We start from the raw sequence: 20,550 nt of genomic DNA on the forward strand, positions 1-20,550 counted from the left end.
TCATCCACCTAGCCGCGTAGAGGAGTAGATAATAACTACACACTGATCTCTCATAGCACATAGGACTGCCAGCATACATTCTCTATACACATCTCTGGAAAAACTTTAGAAGATGTAGTGTTACTCTAATCTAGACTAGAAGCCTGGCACAGAGAATAGGTATGCACACAAGTATTTGGTGATATCTAACATGGCTGACTGGTGCAGATGTTACCATGTCAGGCTACACGAATAAGTGCCATTAGTTTGAATCGAGAACAATGCAATCTTTTTTTTACAAACTCAACCTGTGGCTTCGAATAGACGAACACGGCTATTATTGTAGTACATACTAGTACCCTGGCAGTCTAATGTGACATAAGAGATTGTCAGGTGTTATAACTATACATACAATCACTTTGCTATGCTAATATGTGGTTGATTGGCTCAGTTGGTAGTGTGCCATATTCTGCTCAACGCCATGAGTTCAAATCCAGTATGAGGTAATCTTTTTTCACGACTTCAAACCGTGGCTTCAAATGGACATGGCTTGTAATATAGTAGTTTGCAGTTGTGTTGAACTAGTGTGGTTCCCAACCTTTTTTACTGAGTTCCCCCCTTAAGCCTTTTCATAAATTTGGTTCCCCACACACTTTTAACTCACACGACTAAAAACAACTGATACAAATTATGATCCCATTTTATTGCACATATCTAAACATATAACAACATATTGTTAGTTTTTATACAACACGAAACAATACATGACCTTTGGCATGGCAGTGAATTGGTTTATGACTAGGTTAACTTACTATCCAATCAAAATCTGAATGGATGTGTTCACATAAAATTATACCTGGGTTCTGACTAGTAGCTCATTATTAGCAACTAGTGTAGATAAAACCAAAATGTTAAATGATGAAACCCAAACTCACACGGCACCGCAGGGCATAAATTAAAAATTTATCGCATAAGATACCTCTCTGTTCCCCCTTGTATATTCAAAATTTTCCCCCAGAGATAATTCCTCCCTGGGGGAACCCCTAAACTAGTGACTTTGCATTCAAATCTTAACTGAGTAAGTTTGTCTCCACTTGGACACATGATGAGATTCCTTCCATGTGACACACAATTAGTTTACAAAGTGCATATATTCCTCACTGAACATGATTAGAGTGTTACTTATAATAGACAACAAGTGAGTGGCAAAGCCAGACATAAGAAACAGGTAAAAAGTTAAAAACATAAAATAAAAAATATGTTCGCTAAAGTATAAGCTGTCTATAGCTTCTTTGCACAAACAAAATTAGCTAAAAACACAAAAATAACGCTGCCAGATCTTCTATGGATGCACATTACAGTACAAGCTAGTTAGGGATGCGCCAATATAATAAATAGCAACAGGAGCTGTTCTGGTATATTAAAAATCTATTATGAAGCAGTATGAGACAAGGCTGTGGGGAATACACCAGTACATGTAACATAAATATTTACTAAAACTATCTTGTTAGAATTATGCTAGACAAGTGGCAGTACAAAACAAAACATGAGTGTTATAAACAGCTGGTAGAGCTGTGCTGGTATCTGATAAGTCTGCTAGACAAATGGTAGTATAATAAAAACAGCTTATAGAGCTGCACCAATATTATAAATAGCCATTTGAGCTTTCTCGCTATCTTTAAAATGGGCTCAATAGGCAACATTAAGAGATGCAATAAATAACAACCAGACTAAAGTCGATATTTAAAAACCTGGTAAGTTGTATGACGCAATCATTTAGAGGTGCACCAATAATATGAATGATTACTAGAGGTGTGACGGTATCCTAAATCAATGTTAGATCTGTACCAGCAAGGTACATTACCATGAGCTCAAAAAGTCAAAACCCACAGGTAAGGGTGCAGATGATTCTTCGGACTCCGCAGAAGCCTACAAACAAGGGTAATCGCATCTGATTATACCGAACACTAACACCTTAGCAATCTATATTGTAAAATAACGTTATGCAAAATGGGCTTTTGCTTCGAACAAGCATTATTTTATTCTACTATTCTTCATTTATATTTTTGTTTCGTGGTATAATTTACCTTGAACATCTTTAACTGGTGATAAATACAGTTCATATCTATTCTATCTACTCTTAGAAAAGGAATGGAAAATATACTGCACGAAATATATTTGAACCAAAAATGCTGAACATAAATTCATTGTGCACATAAATAAAGCAGTCACGATTTTTGGAAAATTGTAGAAAGAGAACTGGAACGGCGTACAGAATTCCTGACAGCAGCCCTGGCACTTGTCTCATAAAAAATACACCAAAAGGAGTAACAATTCAAAATGTTTTGGTTTCATAGAGGCCTGAGATACTCAGTGATTAGTGAAAGACGAGTGAACATGTTTCTTTGAATCGTCTTCCGTCAACCAAAACCATAAACAACATCACTTTAACAATTTGTCATTGACCAAGTAAAGGAAAGCCGATCCCAGCAACAGAAGTGAAACAATGTTTACCAGCCTACCCCTTTAATGGGGTTCAGATACAAAGATAGCCTGGGCTCCGAGACATTTGACTATACAACAGGACTAGTCCATGACAGTTCCACCGGTTTATAAGGCAATTAAATGTAATGAGTAGGTGAGCAACAGAGGCCAAAGTGTAGTGAGCTAAGGCTACCACTAAACAATAAAATGGTATTAGTACAGATTCAAAACATTCTGTTATTAGTTTAAAGACGGACTTGCACAAGATTTTAGTAGATTCTATCAGAAACTATCAGTATTTTCCTATCATTTGCGACTGTTTTTGATGCTTGAGGTGATCTGACTGCCAGTATGTTTCAAGATTAAAATTGACAAAACTTGATAGGGGTTCAACTTGCTCAGGTCAAGCGAAAGTGTGATTATGAACTCTATAGCTGCAAAGAGAGTGACAAAAGAGAAATGCGTAACGATGCAACATGAACGCAATAGCTGATATCAACTATAGCAACGATAACTAGTGATAACTCACTTCGCACTATTTTCTTCTGAGCGTTTTAATCGTGATGAAGTTTTTACGATTTTAATCTTGAAACATCTTAACAATCAGATCACCTCAAAAACAATCTCAAATGATAGAAAAATACCAATACTTTCTGATAAAATCTACGAAAATCTTGTGGAGGTTCATTTTCAAAATATGGTTTTGCATAATAGAAAAGAAATAAAAGTTAACAAATGTTTATCCGCTTGATTTTTTCAATATAAATCGTATGTCGACAACCTGCCATAAGCTGTCAAATCTGTCACCAAACAAGCACATGAAAAACCTTTCGGAATTACTAAGCTATTACAACAGACACAACGAAACCAGTACTCACCTGTTTGGGTGCGTCTGGGCTATCTCCATAACTGAACGTTACTCCAAACTTAGTCAAGATATCTTCTTTCTCTTTGACGGCTTCAGTGGTTGACTTGACCTCTTCATTTGCTGTGCTTCTGGCACCAGCGAGACTCTCTTTCATGCTGGTTTGTATTTCAGACAGCTTGATGATGTCATCTGACAAATATAGCATTATGTTGAGCTGTTCTATATCTACTATATACCCACTCTATACCTACTCTATACCTACTCTATACCTACTATATATCTACTATATATCCACTATATACCCACTCTATACCTACTCTATACCTACTCTATACCTACTCTATATCTACTCTATACCTATTCTATACCTACTCTATACCTACTCTATACCTACTCTATACCTACTCTATATCTACTCTATACCTACTCAATAACTACTCCATACCTACTCTATACCTACTCTATATCTACTCTATATCTACTCTATACCTACCTTATACCTACTCTGTATCTACTCTATACCTACTCTATATCTACTATACACCTACTCCATACCTACTCTATATCTACTCTATACCTACTCTATACCTACCCTATACCTACTCTATATCTACTCTATATCTACTCTATACCTACTCTATACCTACTCTATACCTACTCTATACCTACTCTATACCTACTCTATACCTACTCTATACCTACTCTATAACTACTCTATAACTACTCCATACCTACTCTATACCTACTCTATATCTACTCTATATCTACTCTATACCTACCTTATACCTACTCTGTATCTACTCTATACCTACTCTATAACTACTTTATATCTACTCTATACCTACTCTATACCTACTCTATACCTACTGCACTGGGAACCAAGGCTAGCCATAAAAATCGCCCCATGTCACATAAACGACTGGTGCTATTGATGTTCTACATCAGGGGTGTCCAAACTTTTTGCAAAGGAGGCCAGATTTGGTGTGTTAAAAATTTAGAAAGCCAACCTTGGCGGACGTTTTTTACAAATAACAGCAATTAATTTAAATAAACTCCTTTCAATTCACGTGAGAACATTAAGTGACAAAACAATAACCAAACTATAATGACTTCGTCAGAGAAATAAACTGATTCTAATCTACGGCGGCTTTTCGTTTTTGAGCTTTTAAGAGCTTGTAATCCACATATTTTGCACCTACAACACAACAGAGTAAGACATGGTGAATCTTTTGATACCAAATAACTGTAATGTGAATTTTGTTGCAGGTCAACCTTTAAGTATGTGTTTTGATTCATTTGGAACATGCATGACAAAATTGCATTGACATTATAATTAAAATTTAATATTCACTCAAGTTCACTTTTTTAACACTAACTTTTTTGTAACAGTTGAACAGAAGTAAATGTACTATTGGGTACAAATTACATTTGAAACATAAAAAAGGGTTGCGCTTCAGTAACCCTAGGCAATCTGTCCAACGATTTGAAGTTTTAAAACTTTTATTAAATATAACTAAACATGCTCATAATACAATGATATTTGGTAAAACATTAGTAAAAAAGTCGGGCAACCCACAGCAAATGTCATCGAACAGAAAAAAAATTCACCATTACTCAGGCCAAAACTATAAAAGTACGTACGATTTTGAAAAACTCGTAAAAACATTTACAGTAGCATCATATCCATTGAGCACATGTTCTTAATCATTTCATGACTCAAATATAGTAGAAAATTATAAATACCCTAGGACACTTATATTTCGCTAGTATTTAGTTTCATGAGTGGCATACAGAGTAAAATTTCACTGCAACTTAATTTCGCAGCTCTGATGAGCGCGAAAATAAGGTGATGTGAAAATAAATGCAGTGGAACAAACATAATTAGATTCCTCAGGTTCAGTTCACCGCAGGCCTGTATTCACTGGTTGCAAGTTGGGGCGGCTAATGTTAGGCGACTAGTTATGAACACTAGTTATGGGTGTTGAAGGGGGCCGTGTAAGCCCCCAACAGGTTTTTCTTATGTAGGGCCTCAGCCGGGCCTCTCGTGTGAAGTTTTAAAAAAATTTTATCGGAAAGTATCAACATTTTTCTATTTTTTGAGATTTTTTTGTTTTAGGTGATGTGACTGACGAGAAGTTTTTAAATTTTTAGGCAAAACTTGACCGCAGTTAAACGCTCAGAAAAAAGACATCTTTTTTTTTTGAGCGTTTTAACAAAGATCAATTTTGCCGATTTTATTTTAAGTTCATACGGAGGTTTCCACGCTTTCGATGGGACATGGCCAAGCAGATGTTTGGTAAAACTTAATATTTTGCAAACGTTTATAAAGGTGGTTAACAAGAATATTTTGCCACTGATGATGATAATAATGACGCCTAAGAACTACTAAAAGTTGATGTTTGTCTCTATGGCTTCGAATAAAGTAATATTCTACAGCGATAAAAACCGTCTCCATAGCCGTTGGGCAAATAATTTTTCGAATAAATGATGTTGAGGTCGAGTTATCTGAGGCAATTTATCATTGTGTGAGAACTGACCAAACAAATCTGTTCGAGTTAACCTTGTGTTTGAGATGAAATGTTACATTTTATCCAAGGGCGAGTTATCCGAGTTTGACAGTACTTAGCCGCGGAAAGTTCCTAAAAAGTTGGGCTCAACCGGCCAGCCGCCCCAGGAAATACGGGCCTGGTTCACCGATAAGAAAAAAATTTCAATTTTGGGCTAGTTTGTAATTGTGAACCGCAGGTAGAATGGTGTGGGCGAGGTCGATAATGCAATTTGATCGCTTGCTACCATTTGTTTCTTGGACTATCAATGAACAAAGCTATTTAATTTCGCGTTTTCGCTCGTTCGTTATGATAGTTTAGTTTTGCACATGAAATTTTCGCGAGAGGATGACTCCGCGAAAACGCGAAAGTTAGATGAGGCGAATACATAAGTGTCCTAGGGTAGTATGCTAAAAATCTTTAATTGCATCACAATTGTTTATGACCTACCAACAAATGAGTCGTATCGACCTTTTCGCGATATCGTTCTAATAAAATTTGTTATTACAACGAAGGAGGTAGATAAAGACATTTGAAAATGTTACAAATGGAAGGGAATTTTCTGTTTAAACATCCTGTGCAAGAATTAATTTGATTGGTTTACACTGTTACTTAGAAACAGCTTTTGTAAACAGAGCCGTGTGAATGCCAGTAAACCGGGTTATATCTACAAGTGCACCAGACGTTATTGATTTTCTGACCGAGGCTGTGGCCGGATGAAAATTGACCACAGGCCGCTTTTGACACCCGGGCCGGATTTTGCACATGTCTGTTATACATGCACATTCAAAGCTCTACATTTGCAGTTTATTCGTTTTGATATCTGCTTCATATGCTAAAACCATATCATGGAACAAGTATTCTCATAGGCATCCACTGTAATTTCACTCAACAACTCAGAACCTGCAACTAAACCATTAATGAACATATAAAACAATACAACAAATTAAATTATATATAAAAACTACACCAATAAAAAATATAATGAGACATGAATGTAAGTGTATTCTCAGCAATACATGGTAATGATAGGGATACAAGGGGTGTATTGTAATTTAAACTAGATGAAGTCTCAACTAACATAGCTTTTAGACTTTGTATTATTTTTATATTTTCCACTTTTTATTTCTTCCCATCAGTAACAAAACCACAATGCTTCAAAAAGCTTCAAATGACAGACGTTGGAAATTATTTAGGATGAAAAGAGTGAAATTCAACAAAATTGAAAAATTGAAAAAACAGATTGAAAAAACAGATAAATTCCAGATAAGGTAATGAATTTATGTGAACTCTTTGCTTCGCACTACATAAAAATTCCATACAACCTAAAGTTTGAAGTCTTGGCAAGTTCTCAAATTCGATTTGAATGGTAACCTATCTCGCTGCACTTGTGAGAAAAAACACCGTACGTCTAGCACAAATTTCAACAAATCCACAAACGTGCAACAAAATTCGCCAAAATTCGGTTTTTTTCCATAGTCGTTTTTTAGCATTAATTGAGAAAACGGACAATACATTTTATAATAGATGTAACTCCTGGTTCGAGTGTATTTGAGCTGCCACAAAATACAAAATATGGAGTTGTCTTCTCATTTTCAATAAACAGTTAAAAGTAACATTACTCCTAATTTTGCCTCCATAAATCATATCACATTTTACTGCAGTTCCCCAAATTTACATCAATTATACTTGTCCAAATTATTACTCAACCACCTTCTGGTCCAAACATTCAAATAACATGCTATGAATCTTCAAACCTGTATTCTTGTTAGCAGAGAATGTGCACATGTCTAGCACCCGTCTGAAAAGTCTAGAATTGTCAAGTTGACCCTTTGAACCCTGATGGCCAGTATTCTGTCACATATTCCTCCCTTTATTCACATGGCTCTAATTACAAATGCTGTCTCCAAGTAACAGCGCAAACCAATCAAATTAATTCTTGCACGGAGTGTTAGACCAGAAGATTTATTTACATATTTTACCATTTTCAGATACCTTTACCAACTTCCTTCCTTATTATTACAATAATGATGATAGTGATGCAGACGTAGAATTAAATGATACTAACTTTAATTTTGCTGATGATTTTGTGTCAGAAAATGATGATCAACACGCGCTCAATGAATATGAAGGTACAGCAAACATTTTTACTGCACTTGGAAAATGCTATAGATTTTAAAATCTCTTGCCCAAAAAATTTTTAAAGCTTTTTTTAATTGGTTTCATTTGCTCTGTGTTGTTTTCCAGTGTTTCACCAAATATCATTTGAATAGGAGCAGATTTAGGTACATATAACAAAAGTTTCAAATTGTCCTAGTTTTTGGCAAATCTCCCAGGGATACTGACATACATTGACGCACGTCCTGGGTTCAAAGGGTTAATACTCATGCTGTGTTATATCTTTCTGGTAAAGGCATTCAAAACCTTACTAATTAAATAACAATTTTTTTTGAAGATAATGAAAATTCATTTGCGTAATTTTAGATCTAAAAACAGATCAAAGCACAGACTTACAAGATTGTTACATGAAAAAAATAACTCTTTCAAAAATAATGACCAGAGAAGTTCCAAAGACAGGAGTTATGCTCACCTTCCATAGCATGAGCAATATCTTCATCATCTTCCTTGGTAGCTAATGGGGCCACCTGCTCTTTAGCTACAACAGGCTCTTTAGTATCAACCTTGGTATGAGACTCAAATTTAACTGATGTGCTTGGGGATGGGTGGGGAGCGTCCTCTTCAACTGGCTTCACTGGATTTTTTACCACAGGAGTAATGGCTAAAAAACTCTAATAGTCAGCAAGAGGGACTTATAAGAACATATAGTCATATAGTAACACAGAGTCATATAGTAACACATAGTCATATATAGTCATACAGAGTCATATAATAATACATAGTCATATATAGTCATATAGGGTGTTTAGAGTAATATAGCTGTACCTTGAGTAGTCTCATTTGTCTCCTCTGTCTCATCCTCGCATTCCTGCAAATAAAATAAACATACTATTTTGTAACCAAATAATAAAAATATTTTCAACTGCCTTGAAAAACATTTTATGAGATTAATGAGATTAAAAATAAAAGCATCAGTTTGTAAGGGGTGGTCTGATAAGTCGATACTGCACTCAAGATATAAATACTGTTACAGCTATTTCATGTTTACTATTTTCATGCTATTCCATTGGCTGTGTTTTAAATTAAAGTTGTATCAACTGTTTGTGAAAATTAGTAAAATATGTTTGTGATTTCACAATTTAATGACTTCCTTTATACCCTGAACTGGATCATCTGGGATGTCAGAACTTTATAAAAAAATTATTTAAAAAATATTTTATAATTCAACGTATTTAGCTCAAGGCCTCTTTGGCTGTCAAGATCTGATTATACTTTCTAGCACTCGAGGCTACACTCTTGTTGATTTTCACCAGCATTGAAAGTTTGTTAGTTTTTCCCTTATGTACTGAGGTAATCTTTCATGAGGCTTGAAATGGCCTTTTAAAATCGGCCAACATCAGTGATAATATAATATAAACACATTTCCACTCCGCAGGATAATGGAAATATCTTAAGTTGAAACAATCAAATTTCAAAAGGAGTTAAAATTTTGCTCAGAAAATATTGTGCTTTTAGCAAACTACAGGGAACAAGTACCAAATCAACAAGCACATTTCGTAACTCATGTCAACGAAAATGGCAAAACACGACGCCGTGTTCTAATTGAAAGTTGTGAAAGCAGCTTTGGAAACTATCAACCGAAATGCTGCTACAATTTTTAGTATCAATGAAAAGCAACCCGACAAATGGAATCAAGCGTTGTGAAGTCGCATGACCTTGACCTCATTACACGCGCTCAAGTACTGCATATTTCCTAGCGTCTTATTGTTCAATAAATTTCTTTTAGTATTTGCACATTTTCACAGCTAATTCAAATTGTATTAATAACTATTATTATAAAAAATCTCATTTAAATCTATTAATATTTGATATAATTCTTTTATACAGTTATATTTATTTAAATTTTATACTTTTCATTTTATGTAAGGTTAGTTTTCACACGTGGCGGTCCTTTATCAGTTTAATTAAGTTTCTTACATCTTAACCTTGTAGTGGGAAGTTTACAGGTATAACATTCAGACTGCGAGTATCAGCCGCACCCCTAATTGTAAACAAAATTTTAGGCTCACAGGTGCAGCTTATACATGAGGATTTATGGTAGTTATTCTCTGTGTGTTATCAGCACTTTAACAGCTGCACTATTCAGCCACCGCGCCACATTACAGAATAATTGAATTTTTGAAACGATGCTTTTGTTTGCAATTTTTTTATTATAGTATCAAAACAACACTAAAAAGTACTAGTAAATAAAAGAAAAACTATCGTTTTCTACAAATATGGCGACTTTTTCGAGAACGAGCGCATGGGCAAACAGCTTGATGACATCAAAAAACCGATGGAATGCGAACAAATAAAGTAATTATTGGATTCATTAACATTACGGTGTTCAATAAAACGCAAGCTCCGACCAGAGCCATGCAGTTGATAACTTTTGGACTCTCGCTACTTTTTTTAGCTGAAGCCTTCAGTCCCAGAAGCTTATTTTGGCTGTCACGATGACAAGCTGTCATCTGTGCTGTCAGTTGCTCACTTAATAACAACTCGCCTGTTAATAACTAACGAGGGCGTGATCGGTCTTTCGATCAATGAAAAGCAATTCACAATAAAAATATAAAACCTTAACTCACCACAATGCTATTTACGGATGCGGACAGTTTTTTGTTCAAGGCAGACAACTCTCCACTGAGAGAGGATTGTGACTTGGAGAGGAGGGAGGAGAGAGGGGGTGTAGCGTCGTCGGCTGGTGTAAGAGAGAGATGAGTCTCCCAGATGTGCCGCAGCTGCTGAAAGTCTGTGCTGCCAGCGCTGTCAAGCAAATAAGTTTTATGTGGAAATGTGAAATTATTGCTAACATACTGAGAGCAGACAACTTCAAATGGTTAGAAACCGACAAGTCTGAACATGCAGTTAAAGATTTACACAAAATTTTAGTAATTTTTTTGTAGTAGTATTTTTTTATCATTTGCGATTACTTTTGACGTCGATAAAAATCGACCAAACTTGATCGCGGTTAAGACGATCAGATCAAGCGAAAGGACAATTATGAGGTCTATAGCTGAAAACAGACCGACAGGATAGAGTCATGCAATGCTGCAACTTGATCGCAATAGCCAATATCAACTATCGCAACGATAACTACTAGTGATGTCATTTCGCACCTATTCTTTTCTGAGTGTTTTAACGGTGATCAAGTTGTGTAGATTTTAATCTTAAAACATCCTACCAGTCAGATCACCTCAAACATCAAAAACTATCGCAAATGATGGAAAAATATCGATACTTTCTGATACAATCTACAAAATCTTTTGTAAGTTCATTTTTAATAATTAGCATTTAATTTAATTTACAATTAATTTTTTAATTTAATTTAAATTTAAATTAAATTTATTAATTAAATTAATAATTGGTTTACAAAAGATTTTGGTCAAGTTAATGAACATGATAGATGTTATCTTTATCTATAAATCTCAGTGTTTGTCTGTATTCTGTCTGTCCAGTTATAGCGATAAAACTTTAGGAATGAAAAATCCGCTTTGCACTGGATTGGAACTCAGAACCTCCAGTTCCGCAGACAGTGTCCCCAGAACACTGCATGGCACTGAACATGCAGAATTGCAGACAAGCGTTTATTCAATACACTACGGTGTCCAACTGGCTATACTATAGAATAAGTTGTACACATACTTATTAACCTGCCAATCTTTCATGGCTTCACGCTTAACATAGCATTATGAGTGAAACATACTGGAAGAAAAATATGATGCCATATGTGAAGCACAATGCTTAAACTCGCATGGCCAACAAGTCTATTGTAATTAGTATAGAGCTATAGTAGGCACTGCAGCCGGTACAGTATGAATTACATAAAAATAAAAACAAAGCACCAAAATAAAAATAACACACAAAAAAAACAGTACATACTAAAAGTTGGAATGGTAAATGTTGTTTATGTTGATAAAAAGAAAATTTTCTGCCCAAAACCTTTTTACTACTCAAGCAACACCGGGTATTCACCTAGTTATTTCATGTTAGGGTGAAAACCTAGTTCATATCACACACAGAACACTAGCATTCCATTACTTAAGATTGTTTGCTAAATTCCTGTACATTGAAAATAAAATATAAACAGAAAGTCTCACTCTTTGTCATTCAAAAGTCTCAGCAAAACAACACAAGTGAAAAGACATGATTGTCACGACTCATAACTGCCGAGTTGAGCTCCTACCGTTCTAGTGCACCAAATCGACCAGCGAGCTCCCCACTTCCACTCCTCGCGAGTCGTGGAGATTTTGGGCGTTTGACGTCGAAGGTTTTGTTCCTAAGTGTCTCTGTGTTGTTGAAATCCATTGAAAACTCAGACTGGCTCTGCAGTATAAAGAATAAAGCTCAATTATGGATTGTTAAACGCTAATACTGCGGTGCTTTGGACACAAGTCGCTTGAGGAATAAATTTTTCAAAATCTGAAAACAAAATTTAGCTTAAATTTTCAGTTGAAACTACAGTTAATTATGAAACATGAGCTTGCTTACAAGTGCAGCGGTTAGTAAAAAAAGGGAACTTTTAATTTAGAATTTTCTTGGAAGGTTGTATAATGCATACTTTTATATAATATATACTTGTATAAATGCATACTTTTATATAATATATACTTGTATAAATGCAAACTTTTGTATAATATACTTGTATAAATGCATACTTTTATATAACCTATACTTGTATAAATGCATACTTTTATTTAATATATACTTGTATAAATGCATACTTTTATATAATATATACTTGTATAAATGCATACTTTTATATAATATACTTGTATAAATGCAGACTTTTATATAATATATACTTGTATAAATGCATACTTTTCAATTGTGTTGTGTTTGTGAGCATCATCTGTTTATTGTGGCATAATCAAGAACACATTTAGTGAAATTTTGTGTGTGCTAGGTAACAAATTTTTTTGTGACCGTTAAGAAAAAGTCCACAAAGAAGACGACTATGCGGGACAAGACGATGTTAGCTAATGAGATAAAGGAAGAGGTCATATGAAAACATGAAGATAGTGACTGAGCTAGGAAGGAAGTATTGTAGCACACCAACCATATGTACCAGCCTTTAAAATAAGGATGATATTAAAGATGTTAATAATGAAAAAGGTACTACTATTTGCTTTCAATTAAGAACGAAAATTTATGAAAATATAGAGAAATTGCTGACATTACAAATTAAGGTAATAGAGGAAATATCGAAAATAGCCTGTATGTATAGAGTACTGTTAGGAATACATCTGCATCGCCACTTACTCCTCCCTTCACTTAACTAACCAGTTGTCCAGTATTTGTAATGACTTACCAATATCGATCAGGTACATCGAAAATTCAAATAGTTTTAGAATTGCTTTAAAGAGGCATCTACTTGACTCATTGGGATAGCTTTAGGTCTTAATATGTGAACATTATTATACAGTATTAAGAAAATTGTCAACTCGGGCCCAGCACCTTGATTAGCCCTGCTACTGTGCACGTGGGCCTTCATCACTCCTTATTGTATTGTGACTGCTTATTCATAATATGTATATTTATTTAGTTTATGTCTCTGTGTGCATCTGCTTTTATGATGAAAATAAACTCAAATCAATCAAAAAAAAATCAAAAATCAATCAATTCGCTCCCTCCTCCGCCATTCATTTGACAGTCTATCCGGCTGTTTTAAGGGCAAGAATATGCTGTACATTTATGACTGTACTAATAGCTCATTTCTTTTATTTTAGATTTTTAATTATAAAAGCGTTTCATATTTAAACATACTCCGCTATATAGTATAATTGAAGTTATATAGTAATAGTCATGGAAGTTATTATGGGGTAGGTAGGATCATTTCAAAAGGATTAGAATGGATTAATTTTTTTTCCTTCATTTAAAATGGAAATAATGGATTCAAAAATGAAAAATTTTTTGAAATCCGACATCGGGTCTGGAATGGATTAAATTCACATCTCAAATTGCTACTATAGGATAAACTAGCTAAATGCCCAAAGTTGCACGGGTAATAAAATAATTACCTAGTGAATTTGGGTGACTTAAGCTTATAACTTGAGCTAGTCTATTGTAAATATTTACTATATTAAAAGCCGTGTCTAAAGCCAGCTTAATAATTGTTACTTTACACATAATAATCTCTAACACATCTAGTGGCTAAACTAAGCTAGTAGTAACTATTAGTATTTTCCCAAACGTTTCAAGCATGGTATTTTAATCGATGTAATAAGTCATTGGATCAAGTCTATCGCCAATTAGACTTGTAGTGGATAGTATGCATGTCTAGAAAACTAGAGATTCTGAGTTCAAATCCAGAGTGAAGCAAAATTTTTCATTCCCACAACTTTATCGCTATAACTGGACCTCCGGATGACAAACGACAAACCCTGAGATTTATTTATATTGTACTACGAATAGTGTACTACGAATAAAACGAATCCTAGTAATAAGCATTCATTTAACAGTTATCTTCTAGAGGTAATAGGCTACATTATATGCACGTTGTATAAAAAGGGTTACATCATGGGAATTGGCTGGGGTCCATCAAAACAGAAAAAAAGAATTTGTATGCATAATTCCAAATGCAGCATTGTTTAAAAATGGAAGGCATTTTTAGATAACTAGAGAATGTGAATAACTATAGATAACTAGATAACTCGCCAATGTGCATTTCGCAAATCACAAACTTTTAAAAAGACCCCAACCAGAGCAAAACATTTTAGTCTAACAAGAGCAGCAATTATCACAGCAATTGGTCAAGATGTTGTTGTTTACCCCTTGCACCCAATTGGATAGCAGAAAAAACAATTAGCCTTTTGACTGCACTACCTCGCAATGATACTAGAATGTTGTGAGCTCATGAAGTGTATGATACCAGACTAGTGACTCGATCAATTATCACTGGTTGAGAGCAAGTCAGACAAACATTGTCTAAAACTTACTGAAGTTTCCCAAGAAAAGGGACCAGAGTGCTCATCCTGCCATGTCTCCCCCTAAAAGCAGAAGGCGGTTTTACAAATTTCACAACATAGCTATAGACCTAAGTCTACCTTATAGCAAAGAGATTAGCAACTACAAGATAAAGTGTCACAAAAACAGTCAACATGTAAATTTAATTCTACTTGTCAGATCAATAAAATTGTATGAAAAGGTAGGGTCTACATGACTTGTAAATGTCTACCTTCTAGCTTTCAGCAATAGATTCTCGTTGCATAAATACAAATGAAACCGTAAGTTGCAGCCAATTTGTTTGTCTTCAAAAAGGTTGCGTTGCTGTTCTATCATAGTAAAAAAAATTTAATGGTAGGCCTAATTAAGTCTGGAAATCTAAATTTCAATTACCATGAGGATTGCTTCAATCAAGTTCAATGTAATCTTAATTACTATGAAACTTGCTTCCATCTAAAAATAATATTATTTTTAGATGGAAGCAAATATTTAGATTATATAGATTTAGCTCAGATATTTCAACTAACTTCAAAAATATTGTTCCAATTTTGCCATTAGCTACTATCAAGCTGAACGGCATTGCAGCCTCAGTACTATCACTACATATTTATAATTATGCTTAATTCACGAATAACTTTCTGTTAAAATCACACGTATGCTTCATGCTATTTAAAATAGGCTTTTATAGTTACAATAATTAACCTATTTATGAAATTCTAGAGCATAAATGTAGGAATAATTCCTTTCATCTAGTAAACTGCAATATTATGAAATAGGAAATACCCTTAGCGTTTACCTCATCATCCTCTACAATTTTTTGTCCACCTTTAATTTTAAACACTGGAAAAAAGCTAGGAGTATCATCCTTTTCATCCTCGCAGTTTGTAGCATTATAAAGTTGCTGGATGTGCGGCGCTACAAAATGCTCGTCAAGAAGGGAATCTTGTTCTTCTAAGGGTAGGCTGTCCCATTGATCGCCTAACAGCGACGTAAAACTAACTTTTTCTTTCATTATCTCACAACACATTTTATTCAAAGAAGAAAAATAACTTATTTCTTGAGTTTTATCCATAATAACGTAGTGTACAGTCAACCAAAACAAACCTAATGAAACCGCTTTATAATCGGCTAGCCCTAAACTGATCGCCTTTGCCTTTTTTGATGTAGCCTTTTGAAGTTGTGATGACACTTCATTAGCCGTTTATTTACTAATTAGTAATTACTTTTTAATATAGGGCAAGCAGTAAATTTTATAGCAATCTGTTTAATTAATTATAAAATTTAAAAAAATTACGCACATCGTACTTGTCATTATTCATCTAATAGGTATGCTATACGTATTTTATTGAGAATGCGATGTGGTAATTCAAGCGCTATCGCGTGCTACAGAACTACATCTGTAGTTCTGTACTACGCTACGACGGGCGAGTGAATTTGGACACGAATAAAATGCTCACAGCGCTATTAGAACAGGAAATTGATCAATTCGGTGAAAATTTGATAAAGGGGTCGCTTGTACTGCGACTCGCATGAGCTGACAGTTGAGTGATCTTAGGTTTTAGCTAGTCCATTTCTAGCAGTTGCAATTATTTGTAAACCCGTGCGTTGCAGCGTTATTACCTAGCTATCAGACTAATTTCTTGATATTTGGACGACAGTTTCTAGAATATAAAGGTTTGTTTCAAGAGTAAAATACTGTGAGTATAATCTTTAGAGTAAAATTTAGTGAGGTTATACGAGATACATACAATAACACACCGAAACACTCATATGATACACGTCAACCTTCGGGTCTTTTTTACCAACCATTAAAACAAACGCACTTTTTAATTTTTTTTGGCTTCTTCCTATAAGGGATATCTAAGGGGAGGTCGTATGATGCACTGAATAATGTGCATACTTTTGTTATAACTTTATACCACGTTTATTCATCTGTTGAAGATGGCCATGCTGCACATGCGCATTGTTATATATATATATATATATATATATATATATATATATATATATATATATATATATATATTCGAATCTGTCCAATACGCCCGAGGGCATTATATGAACATAAAATTTGAGATAAAATGATTGATAAGAACGCTAAAACCTAATTTGTTGCAACACTAAGATCGTATTAAAAACTGAGGGAGTCATCAACGCCCTGACCCACAACATTCGGTGCCATTCTATTATAAAAAGAGTGCTTATATTGGTCTATCCTAAAATGTGGGTGGACTACTCCATGACGGGTTTGGTGGGATGGGTTAAAAGAGATATAGTTATTGAGGTCTAGTTCATATAGACCAAACTCAATTCTTTTTAAAAATTTCAAATCCAAATCTTCTCTTCTATCTTTTAGTTCTTGGATGTTATTTACACGCATGCACTCTGTGACACTATCCATAGGCCCGAGTCTGAAAATCCATCGAACCCCCCGTCTTTGAATTGTTTCTAATTTGTCAGTTAAGCCTTTTGCGTGCGGTGACCATACCTGACAGGCATATTCGAGTAATGGTCGAACAATTGTGTTATAGGCGACAATTTTTGTTGATATGCTTGCATTAAAAAGGCAGCGTCGGATAAGTCCGAGTGCCTTATTACTTTTCTTAGTAATGTTTAAAATATGCTCGTGCCACTTGATGTCGCTTTGTATGAAAACCCCCAAATATTTCAGACCATTCGCCTGTGGTATAAAAATTCCGTTCATAAAAAGTTTAAAATCTGGTGTCGACCTGCCCACCTGCATGTGGATACACTTTTCTGGATTAAATGTCATGCCCCACTGTGTGGCCCAATGCTGTAATGCTGTAACGTTAGTCTGCAAAGCCAGCTGGCTGGTGTTTGTCAAATCCATGCACAGCAGAGTATCATCGGCATACAGTCGACAGTCAGCGTCTTTCACACAGAGTGGCAAGTCATCGATGTAAAGAATAAACAATAGGGGTCCCAGCACTGAGCCCTGAGGTACTCCTGATTTAATACTAAAATTATGTGATGTATAACCATTCACTTGAACTACAGAAGCTCTGTTTCTGAGCCACGCTTCTATCCATTTGAGGGTACCTGTATCAAATCTGTAAGCCTTCAATTTGTGTATTAAAAGTTGGTGGGGCACCTTGTCGAAGGCCTTTGCAAAATCAAACGAGACTATGTGATACTCTCGGCGTTCTGCCAGTGCTTTAGAAGCAAAATGTGTAACATCCAATAATTGGGTGGTAGTGCTAAAATGTTTGCGAAAGCCGTGCTGATTGTCACTTAAAAGGTTAAAACTACTTAAATGCTGCCACATAGAACTAGAGATAATGTGCTCAATTATCTTTGAGGTTATTGAGGTCAAACTTATTGGCCTGTAGTTTTGCGGTAGGTCCCGCCTACCACTCTTAAAAATTGGGACAATATCAGCCAGTTTCCAGTCGAGAGGCACATAGGATTGCTCTAAACTGGCCCTCAGCACCGAAACAAAAACGGGTAAAAATTTTGGAACGTTCTTACTGAACTCTTTAAGACAATAAGATGATATTTTGTCCGGTCCAGTTGCCTTTCTGACATCGAGATTTGTAACTAGATTTTTTACACCCGCAATATCTATGCAAATTTTACTCATCGGCTGAACTGGCGGTGATTTTAAAGAAAAGTCTGGACATGCAAAGGTGGTTTCATTGAACACAGAAGAAAAAAAGTCTGCTAGGGAATTAGCAATTCCCTCTGGATCTGTGTTTTCTAGACAGCTGATATTGTTTGATTTTCCCCTAGATTTGTTAATCATATTGTAAAGCGGTTTGGTGTTGCCAACTTTTAGTTCATTGGTGATGTGACACTCTATAAAATCGGTCTTTGAATTACTCACTTCCGTTTTAACGGCGATTTTCATTCCTTTAAGGTACTCAAAGTTCTGCTGTGTTGGGTATTTTTTGTAAACTTGGTAAGCACGATCTCTTTTACTAATATTTCGTAGAAGAGATCGTGACATCCATGGCTTTCCTCTGGGTCTAGATAGTAATGTTGGGACAAATTCTTTTAGGGCGGACAAGGTGGTGTTTTTAAAAATTTCCCATAGAGTCTGGGCAGATAAATTCTCTTGTTCAGTTCGTAATAACAACTCAAAAAACAGAAAGTCAATTTCTTCGTAGTTTGCTTCGCTAAAGTTATACCTAGTTACACATTTATCATGGTTCGTTTTGCTGTTGCTATTTGGGAGTTGAACTTCTGTTATGATCATATCATGATCTGAAATCCCAGGTTGAAGCAATGTATCAAAATCAAGTTGATCAAAAAGGCTATTTTCGACAAAGAACAAATCTAGTGTGTTACCCTTTATATGGGTGGGGTCGCGAACTAGTTGTGAGAGATCAGAGCATTTAAAAATGTCCAGTGCCTCTTGATGAAATGATTGCCTTACTGATGATCTCCTAATTTGGCCTAAACCGGATGTCCAGTCTATGTCTGGTAAGTTAAGGTCTCCAAATAAAATTAGTGGATATCTGGAATTTCTGTCGCTGAGTAAGCCATGGAGGTTTTCAAGGTTGTACTCACTGGGGGGTCTATAAAGTATTACTATGTCCAATGAGACTTGGGAGAAAAACGACACCGTCGTCATGAGAGACTCGCCAGGGCCAGCTATGTTTCTGATTATGTTTATTGGTGATGAATTGCGAATTGCTATCAACACGCCGCCAGCCCCTTGTTTCCTATCATTTCTATATACGGTGAACCTATTCCCTAAAAGCTCATTATCATCGAAGTTGCTATCAATTTTGGTCTCTGTTATACCCACAATATCTGGTTTATAGACTTCAACCTGCGCCTTGATAATGTCTAGTTTGCCTAGTATAGAATTGCTGTTGAAATATAATATTTTGATAGCATTTCTAGGTGATATAATATCATTTTTGGGTGGGCCTAGTTTGTGGCTGCCTTTTCCAGCTGTATAATTTTGTTGTTTTTTATTTTGTAAGTGTAGGTTGGATTGTCCACTCTGACTTTTTTTAACTCCTCCCTGAGACGAAAATCCGCCTCTCTTTCATCAGGGGATAAGTCTGGCTTAGAAAAGATATTATTTGCCCTGAGAGCATTTATTCTCTTTAGTAAATCCCATTTCTGTTCTTTTGATTCTGTGGACAGTTTTATAGGTCTTGGTATTTTTTTCCCTGTGTTATCTGTTTTAATATTTTCAACCTTTCCTAATCTATGAACATCTTGCGATTTTATTTCCAAACTGTGATGACAATCTTTGATTAGTTTTTGTACTATTTCAACTGTCTCTTGTTTTGTGCTACTTTCTGGTACACCAAAAATGATCACATTTTTTGCTCTCACAAGTTTTTGCTCATGCATAGTCTGATGTAGAGATTGGCTTGCAGCCTTTGCCAATGCTGAAGAGTTTTCCTCAATGCTTTTAACAGCTTGTGCATAAGTTTTCTGGACTGCTTCAACCTTAGGCTCCAGGTTATCGGAGATCATGGACTTCAAAGCTTCAACATTTTTTTCAATGCGATCTAATTGTTCGCCACCCCCACTATTGTGAGCATCACTGCAGCTCTTGCATATCCACCTAACTCCCTTGGGCTCCAAACG

The 20,550-nt window shown here is 35.3% G+C and overlaps 2 protein-coding genes across 4 annotated transcripts in view; one reads left to right on the forward strand and one right to left on the reverse strand.

The window, feature by feature from the left end:
- Positions 1 to 1,111: 1,111 nt before the first annotated feature.
- On the reverse strand, positions 1,112 to 16,068 carry LOC137396687 (uncharacterized protein C1orf198 homolog). 2 transcript variants are annotated; one of them, XM_068083003.1, is made up of 8 exons: positions 15,776 to 16,068; positions 14,973 to 15,023; positions 12,221 to 12,360; positions 10,623 to 10,800; positions 8,821 to 8,863; positions 8,468 to 8,533; positions 3,342 to 3,520; positions 1,112 to 1,908 (listed from the first exon to the last, which is right to left on the reverse strand). In XM_068083003.1, the coding sequence occupies exons 1-8, from the start codon at positions 16,049 to 16,051 to the stop codon at positions 1,840 to 1,842; spliced, it is 1,002 nt and encodes a 333-aa protein (XP_067939104.1). In that variant the 5' UTR covers positions 16,052 to 16,068; the 3' UTR covers positions 1,112 to 1,839. The 2 variants fall into 2 exon arrangements, with proteins under 2 accessions (XP_067939104.1, XP_067939103.1); XM_068083002.1 differs by having other exon boundaries at positions 8,468 to 8,656.
- A 466-nt stretch (positions 16,069 to 16,534) lies between these two features.
- Positions 16,535 to 20,550, forward strand: part of LOC137396870 (nuclear nucleic acid-binding protein C1D-like) — a 52,857-nt gene continuing 48,841 nt past the window's right edge. The window contains exon 1 of one of the 2 annotated variants that reach the window (XM_068083172.1): positions 16,535 to 16,653. The gene's annotated coding sequence lies outside the window, so the exon portion shown is untranslated. Of the gene's footprint in view, positions 16,677 to 20,550 lie in introns of both variants that reach the window. The other variant, XM_068083173.1, reaches the window with a different exon arrangement.

The sequence above is a fragment of the Watersipora subatra genome, chromosome 5, assembly GCF_963576615.1.
Source record: "Watersipora subatra chromosome 5, tzWatSuba1.1, whole genome shotgun sequence".
NCBI lineage: Eukaryota > Metazoa > Bryozoa > Gymnolaemata > Cheilostomatida > Watersiporidae > Watersipora > Watersipora subatra.